Raw genomic sequence first — 8,510 nt, forward strand, 5'->3', positions numbered from 1 at the left:
CTCGCTTGCTATAAAAATTTAAACCCCCTTTGGTCATTTAGGCCCCTCTCCCCTTACTAATGAGCCTAGTACTTTATGCTCTAAATCTCCTCCTTTTTAAGTCAATTTTTACTTTTCTTTTTCAATATATTCTTATTTAAATAGCATTAAATTTATTACTAATCCCCCCAAAATTTTCCCCCTTTTTTCCCCTTTCCCCCCTCCCCCTCCCCCCTTCCTTATTTCCCTTCACTTCCCCACATTTTCACTATTGTCCTAACCTACCTTTTTCAAGTAAAATCCCCTATTTTTTCTCTAGAATTTCTTTATCTTCTAACTCATCTCATTCCAACTCTTAAACCTAAATTATTGCTAACTTTTCCCTTAGACATTCTAATCAGTTTGTCGATCATGTTTCGGGTAAGTTCTTTACTAATTTCCCTCACATTTGGTCAAAACCTTTACATCACTTTTAGGATTCCCATCTTTTATCCTCCCTGTAGTTTCCCTCAAATCCCCCTCAATTTCCCGCTCTCAAGTTTACTATGGCCCATACTGTAGGTTCTTTTTTCCTTCACCCTTCTTCTCATTACTTTTTCTAATATACTCTATTTTCCTTCATCCTTACTAAAATCCTCTCTCTCCCTGTTCTCCCTATAATTTCCTAAATTGCCCCTTCCTCCCCCTATTCTCCCTGTTCTCCCTGGTCGGGTTAGGCACATGGCACATGCCATGTGCCACGTTGCTCGACAAACCTTTATCAGATTGCCCAAGGATGAGGTTCTTATACAACTCTTCTTGAGGTAAGACTTATCCCTTTCAGATGGTACTCTTTGGATTGTCATAAGTACGCAATCATTGTGCCTAGTGCATAATTGTTTCAAGATAGTTATGGTAATTTCAGTATGTGTCAAATTACATTGAACAATTTGATGATCACAAAAGAAATAACCACTTAGAAACACTTATGATATAATCCCTTTTTTCAAATAATTATAAAGAGGCTTCCTCTTTTTGGGTGCGGGGCAGGACCTACACTTTCCTCTCTTTTGGTTAGACCCTGGCCCCCTTCTCTCTCTCTCTCTCTCTCTCTCTCTCTCTCTCTTTCCTGTTTTTCTTATATATTCCTTAATTTCACTTTAATTTTTTATTTTTTGATTTTCCTTATTTTCCCTACTTCTCTTTATTTCCCCTAATTTTCCTTATGTATTCTCCCTTTTCCTAACAATTTATCTCCAAATTTTCTTAATATTTAAAGCTATTTTTCCAAAAAAAAATACCTACCTCAATTTTTTCTTTCTTTCTTTTTCCCTTTCCCTTTTTATTTTCTCTTTCCTTTTTCCTTTTTATCCCTTATCAATGGCTTTTTTCTTTTCTATAAATTTTTTGCTTTTTTCTTTCAATTTTCCATTTAAATTTCTTATAATTTTTCTAGGTTCTAATGTTATTAGTTTTTTCTAATGTTTTACTCTTTGTCCTTATCTCCTAATTTTTTATTTTTTATTTCCTTTAATAATGTCTCTTAATTTACCTTATTACTTTTTCGTTTCTTGTTTATTATCTCAATTTTCCTTAATATATTCCCTATATTTATCTAGAACCCCCTTAACTTTTATTATATATTTCTCTCTCGATAATTCTTCCTTTTAAAATCCCCTTATTTAGTTCCTAATTATTTCCTATTTTTTTCCTAATTTTTTCTAAAGTTTGCTAAAGCATACTAGATTGGTTAAATCTACCTATATTAGATTAGTTAAGACTAAAGCCTATTGGTTAAATCTAAAGCCTATTAGATTGGTTAAATCTAAAGCCTATTAGAGTGGTTAAATCTACCTATGTTATTGACCCCCTCCTAGCACTTTCTACCCGCTCGTAGCCCGCTATAATCTATTCTACACCCATCCTAGTTTTTTGCATTAACACGCATTTTAAGGCATCTAGCCAACCCACCTCCCAAGCCATCGTACTCCCCGACTATCTACTCATATTCTACTATGATAGCCTATTTAAAAAGACTCCATGGCTACGCTGCTCTGCAGTCGACCTCCACTCGTCCTCCAGCACATAGCCCGTTGTTGCTCCCACTGTCCCGTGACTCTTGCCCACTACCTTCGTTGCCCTCTGCCCATGCTCTCTTAAGAGGATAAGAGCTTCTTGGCTCTCTACTTGATCCTGGCCTTCTGCATTGCTGCTGCACCAAAATGCTCCAATAGTCCATTTGTCTCCCTTCACCTCAACTGCTTCACTTGGTTCTCCTTCCACATCCTTTCGTGGAAGCTTCGATGTCTTTTATGGCTCGTTTTTTCATATTAACCACATACACGGACCAGACGTAACAGCTACCCACACGATTCTACCCACCCTCAATGGATTCACTATCACTCATAGGTCCCTCTGAACTCTCTTTGCATTCATGACCTTCTTTATTACCCCCCCCCCCCCCTCGTTTTCCCCTCTTTTTTTCACCTTCTAGTTCGTTTCAGCCTTTTTGGCATGCCTTCCCATTTTTAATTTGGATTAGGCTTCTTATAATTCGCTCTCCCCTGCTATAAAAATTTAAACCCCCTTTAGCCATTTAGGCCCCTCTCCCCTTACTAATGAAGTTAGTACTTTATGCTCTAAATCTCCTCCTTTTTTACTTTCCTTTTTCAATATATTCTTATTTAAATAGCATTAAATTTATTACAAATCCCCCCATTTTTCCCCCTTTTCCCCCCTCCCCCTCCCCCCTTCCTTATTTCCCTTCACTTCCCCAAATTTTCACTATTATCCTAACCTACCTTTTTCAAGTATAATCTCCCCTATTTTTTCCCTGTAATTTCTTTATCTTCTAACTCATCTCGTTCCAACTCTTAAACCTAAATTATCGCTAACTTTTCCCTTAGACATTCTACGTTTTGGTTAAGTTCTTTACTAATTTCCCTCACATTTGGTTAAAACCTTTACATCACTTTAAGCATTCCCACCTTTTATCCTCCTTGTAGTTTCCCTCAACTCCCCCTCAATTTCCTCCTCTAAAGTTTGCTATGGCCCATACTGTAGGTTCTTTTTTCCTTCACCCTTCTTCTCATTACTTTTTCTAATATACTCTATTTTCCTTCATCCTTACTAAAATCCTCTCTCTCCCTATTCTCCCTATAATTTTCCTAAATTTCCCCTTTCTCTCCCCCTTCTTTTATCTTTTTTCATAGAAAAACACTCTTGACCTAACCTGTTACCTCACCACTCAACCTAATCCACACTCAAAACCACATCTTTTACAATCAATATTTTACATAGTGCTGGTTAAGTTTATGGCTAAGATTCTAATTTATTGTGACCCCGATAACAAGAGAGGAGGGCTTATGACACCTGTCTTCCCAACTAAAGTTAAGCTGGTTCTTATCATGTTTTCTTGTTAGATAGTGGCAGATATGTAGATTCTCCTCTTCAGTAAATAAGATGCTTGTCAGGACTTCGCCGGTGTTTTTTTTTGTTTTTTTTTTGTTTACACTATTGTACCAACTTTTGTTTTATGAACACCCATGTAATAAATATTTTTTAATCCACCCTTATTATGCTGATTGTATATATTTGTAGATGTGAATGTTTTCCGATATAAATTTATATCTTGTGCATTCATTCTTTATGTGATACTAAAAATTCTTTATATTGATATACAATAATTCCTCTTTCCAATATTGGGAATACTAGTTAACTCTTTTAGAAAAATGCTATAACATTGCTTATCCTATCATTTGAGATAATGCCTTTAATTCACATCAAGAGTATGAGTGTGATTCAAAAGATAGGAACACATTCCAGAAGGTTGTATGACAACCAAAGAACCCATCTATGCAGCTTTGAAGTTGACCTATGCCTAGGGGAGGTACCATCTTCTTTGACTATCAAACAAGTAGCAATAGGGAGGTTGTGGCACCTTCTTGACTTTCAAGGTTGCAAGGAGTACAAAACAATAATCTAAGCTTGATAGTGACCAAACAACAACTTCTTTTGTTCTTGCTAGTGGTGCAAATGACCCAATGGCCAATTGTGTGGGGTGGTAAACGCATCAACCATGAGTAGTGGCCACCCTAGGCTAGGGTTAGGGCCATGGCTGTGCTCATCACACAAGCATCGTAGTGAAGCCTTCTTGTTAATGAACATGTATTTCATTAATTTGATATTGGTGAGCTCTCAAAAAGCAAAATTATCCTCACAATTGGGAAAAAATTTTAAATAGCAAACTTTGAAACTTGCCACATGAAATACCAAACGTCAACCATCGGGTGTGGGAGGGGAGAGAGAGGGGCATTCCTCTTGCTATAGAGGCGGAAGAAGGAGAGAGGGAGAGATGAGGAGGTGAGAGAGGGGATGTGGCATAGCTGTGACCACATGAGGTGGAAGCCTATTGGGAAAAAAGGGAGCTCATTTTGGGGCCCTGATAGAAATTCACAATTTCTTCATTTTTATTTCCTCTAAAACACTAAAATATGACATAAATCCACTGATGTAGGGTGTAGAATTTGATAATTCTGACATTACTGGTGCATCTGAAGCAGGCTAAAACCCCCGAAATGGCATTTGAAACACTAAAAGCGGACACCCGGAGGCCCGAAAAAGGCAAAAAAGGCCCCGCAAAAAACTTTGCAAGATGTGGAAATGCCTTTTTGAAATCCATGTCTAAATTCAAAGGTAGATGTTTTTATTGAAACTATACTTATATATTAATAAAAAAATCATGGTGAAAGTTTATCGAGCTAGTTTTTTAGTTTCATTGTATTGTTTTTTATATTTTCTTTTGAATTTTGAAGAAAAAGTTGTTATTGCTGGCGAAACTTTAAACTTTCGTCATAAAAGTTTCAAATCCTGGCGAATGTTTCAAACCTTTATTTTTATTAGGGCATACAAAATTTCGACACCAATATATTAGTTTTTCCTCTTAACAAAACTAACAGGAAAAAATCATACATGCTCAGAGTCGGAGTCGGAGTCATGTTATTTCTTGTTTGGAATTAAGCGTAAAGATACTTGAAGTTGCAAATTCTTTACTTCAAATATACGAGCAAACATTCAAGCTTTTGTTAGCAACAAGAAATATTGTAGTACTTTGTCAATTTGGTGTAAATAATTACAATTTTTTTTAGAATTAATAAGAAATGCTTGACTCTAAATGTTTGAAAGTTGATGTATCAAATAACTAATATTGTATTGCAAAGCAACAAATCAGCTTTACAATAACAAGATCTTCATTACATTTCCATAAGAATGGCTGCTCTTTTGCAACTCTAGGAGCGCCATGAATCTGACAACTAGGCCGAACATATTTATCAAGAAATGACCTTCAACCTTCTTATTGAACAAATATGACTTCACAACTGAGTTTTGTTGTGAAGCAAATTCGCAATGTTCGAGGCAATTTCATAACCTTGTCCACAATGGCATCCTTGAAAATGACATCAATCGATGCTCCATCAGCAGTGGTTATAACAACCTTGACCTTTGGCCTTAACCTTCGGCTTTACTGATAATAGCCTTAATTTGATCAAGGAAGTTGGTTTGTCAAAGCCAAGCAAAACACCCTCTCAAAGTCTCTTCAAACTTTACTACCTTTGCAATGCAGAGTTCAATCCAATAATAGACAAAGTGCCAAATAGTTGTGCACTATTATATAAACACCTTCTAGACAAAGTGCCAAATAGTTGTGGACTATTATATAAACTTTTAAACACCTTCTTGATTGATTTCAATTGTTTATTGAAGGAAATTTTCAAACCATCAAATACAAGAAAAAGAACCTAAAGCAAAGACATTGTGATCATAGAAACAACTTGGTTGCCATAACGGATTTGTTGGAAATGGGTGTTGAACACTTGTGTAAGTGACATGCATGGGCACAATTATAGTGAAGTCTAACATATTTAATGCAATTGGCTGTGTGTTTTTTTTACAACCAACAATGTGCAAATAAACAAGAGGCTCTCCGAATCTCTTGAACTTTTTTGCAACGGTAAGGAAATGCTGAACGTCGAATGCTCTAAAGGTTATCCCTAAGAGTTAACTCTAATGCCTAAAGAAAAGAATCTAGAAGATTCTAGAGGCTTCGGTCAATAATAACCGCCCTACAAAAGCAGAAGGGCGGTGATTTTGCCCATCATTTCGCAGGCTGGATGCTGCTGGAGAATCGAGATCTATCGCTTGTAAGGTTCGTCCTTGGAGCTCGCTGCCTTTCCATCTCTCTGATTTTCTTACAGATTCTTGCTTCAGATCTCTTCCTTCCTTGAGCTTCGCCATGCCCGGAAATCCCCAGGCCTCCGTTTTCGTCGGTATGCTTCCTTCCCTTCTTGCTTCCCTTCTCCTTTCATCTCGCCTCCCATCCTCTTCATCCCTCTTCCTCCTCCTTTCTTTGGAGCATTCCTCCTCCCTCGGCTTCTGCCTTTCTCATCTGGTTTATCCATCTTGCTAAACGTTCTTTGCGAGTTGGGTTCCTTTCGTTGTGACGTTGCAGGTTTACTTCTCCAGGGTTAGCTCTGCGGCATACTAAGATCCGAGAATTTCTTCACGTTTCTTGTTAGGTAATTTGGATGATAAGGTGGACGAAAGGGTGTTGTACGAAATTATGATTCAAGCCGGACCTTTGGTGGATGTCTACATTCCAAGAGATAAAGAAACTAAACGGCATAGGGGTTATGGGTTTGCTGAGTTCACATCCGAGAAGAGTGCACAGTACGCTGTTAGTCTGTTCACGGGACTGGTTTCCCTTCACAATAAAGCCCTTCGATTTTCGGTGGGTCGTGACCTTATTCTTCTCACTTTCTTTCCAACCGAACTTTTTAGACCCATGTAGCTATGCAAGTCATCCCCGTATCATCTTGTGTTCACTCTGATATTCCCTCGGTGAATCTGGCTGTGTTTTAGTGCTGATCGTTGCATCTTATTATTACGGAAGGTCCCAGGAAGTTAAGCTGAAGATGAAAATCTCTCAGCATGCTTGCGGGATTTCCCTTGCAGACGAGTGATCTACATAGTACTTGCCCACCTTGCATGATGGACCTAACGTCACGTTGGAATTTACAGATTTCTGGTCAGGATAAGCAGACTTGTGGCCAGGATAAGAACAGCCAGGAGGGCAGGGACTTCGTTTTTAACAGTCCTTTAGAAACTAGTAGCCATTTTCAAAGGAACTATCCCTCTTCGCAAACCCCTTCAGAGAGCTATTCTAGTCCAGCAGGTGAACTTTTGTCTCGGACCTTGTTGTGTGCATTTAATCCACAGTTTCTTTGGTTTAAAGTTAACTCTATTAACGGTACTAAATTAAGGCAGTGCCAACGGCACTCCAAGGCTTGTCTTACTGATTAAATATTATGATCTTGCAGTAAAAAATGGCTATACTGGACCGGGGCACAGGCTGAATTTCTCTCCTCTAGTCACTGCTCAAGATTACAATGCTCGATTAGTTTCACTCGGACAAGTGGGATTAAGATCCCAATTTCCTAGTCAGGATTATCCGTATTCTCATCGGCCCTACTAGTCTGCTGGTTAACCAAGCTCAACCATGCTGACATACCTTAGAAAGGAGACATGGCACTCCTCCATCTTTATTGTATTTTATGTGCCTAACAGATCCTAGTATCTTTTTGTGAGTAGAGGGAGGTGAACCATGCATGCTGCGGGGGCACTTTGCTGCATTGCCTTAGGTTGGATGAGGCATGCATGTTCACCCCATTTCCTAAGAGCGCTCTCCATTATATTTCTGCTATGGATTTAAGTTGGTTCTGTCTCGAGAACAATGTGGAGTTTGTCATCCTTGTCATTTCTCTGTATTGTTTTTCAAATGTCTGATTTTTCCTCCCTTGCAAACTTAGCCCCTTTTTTTTGGGAGGTGAGGTCTCTCATATAGCCATGGGCTCATAGCTTGTCTTCCATGAAGGAGCAAGTCACATCTGAAGATTGTTGTCAGTGGCTCTGGGAGTTTATCCATCCGCTCAGGTGGACCTAGGTAGGTATGCAGGTAAGGTGCTTTAGTATTGAGCGTTAATGATTCAGTTAAGTTAGAATGGTTGCAGAAGCTGTTGAGTGCAAGGCGTACTTGTTTGGTGTTGGGAATGGATCGTTACTATGTGTATCAGTTAGGAAATTTTTTAGGACAATGCGGCTTCTCGGGAATGAAAGATTGTGATCAAGTTATTGCGCACTGTTTCAAGAAAAAGATTTGTGCTTATCGGAGGGTCACTGTAGGATATTATCTGAGATTGGAATGAGCCACCATAGCATTTATGTTCTAGAGCATAGCCTTGGAAATGTGCGCATGCATGTGCCTCAGGTGCTTGCGCACATGGGTGTATAGGTGTGTTATCTATGGGTGCACGTGTCAGCATGTGCACATGCTTGTGCAGAACTGTTTCTGATGGAAACTTTGCATGGAAGAATGCTGTTTTGCAGATGCTAATTGTGGCCTGTTACATTGCATTTCATGGTGTAAGTACGAGGGTATAGCTGATAGTTGTTATTTGTATCAGTGCCCGCCCTTGTTTTTGAAAGGGTATGGACTT

General features: G+C 38.6%; 1 protein-coding gene across 2 annotated transcripts; it reads left to right on the forward strand.

The window, feature by feature from the left end:
* The first annotated feature begins 6,084 nt into the window (after positions 1-6,084).
* On the forward strand, positions 6,085-7,729 carry LOC147887047 (RNA-binding (RRM/RBD/RNP motifs) family protein). 2 transcript variants are annotated; one of them, XM_087394820.1, is made up of 4 exons: positions 6,085-6,163; positions 6,534-6,745; positions 7,036-7,189; positions 7,335-7,729. In XM_087394820.1, the coding sequence occupies exons 2-4, from the start codon at positions 6,578-6,580 to the stop codon at positions 7,487-7,489; spliced, it is 477 nt and encodes a 158-aa protein (XP_087250946.1). In that variant the 5' UTR covers positions 6,085-6,163; positions 6,534-6,577; the 3' UTR covers positions 7,490-7,729. The 2 variants fall into 2 exon arrangements, with proteins under 2 accessions (XP_087250946.1, XP_087250944.1); XM_087394818.1 differs by having other exon boundaries at positions 6,103-6,284.
* Positions 7,730-8,510: the final 781 nt, after the last annotated feature.

Source organism: Dipteris shenzhenensis, chromosome 23 (assembly GCF_047967505.1).
Source record: "Dipteris shenzhenensis isolate YYH24624 ecotype China chromosome 23, Dip_SZ_1.0, whole genome shotgun sequence".
NCBI classification, from domain to species: Eukaryota; Viridiplantae; Streptophyta; class Polypodiopsida; order Gleicheniales; family Dipteridaceae; genus Dipteris; species Dipteris shenzhenensis.

What these genes read in the sequence shown, in the direction of transcription:
- LOC147887047 (XM_087394818.1), top strand. Translation starts at nt 6,251, where the DNA reads ATGCCCGGAAATCCCCAGGCCTCCGTTTTCGTCG. An exon ending in CCAGGCCTCCGTTTTCGTCG is followed by an intron (nt 6,285 to 6,533) that starts GTATGCTTCCTT and finishes GTTTCTTGTTAG; the next exon opens with GTAATTTGGATGATAAGGTG. An exon ending in GAGCTATTCTAGTCCAGCAG is followed by an intron (nt 7,190 to 7,334) that starts GTGAACTTTTGT and finishes ATGATCTTGCAG; the next exon opens with TAAAAAATGGCTATACTGGA.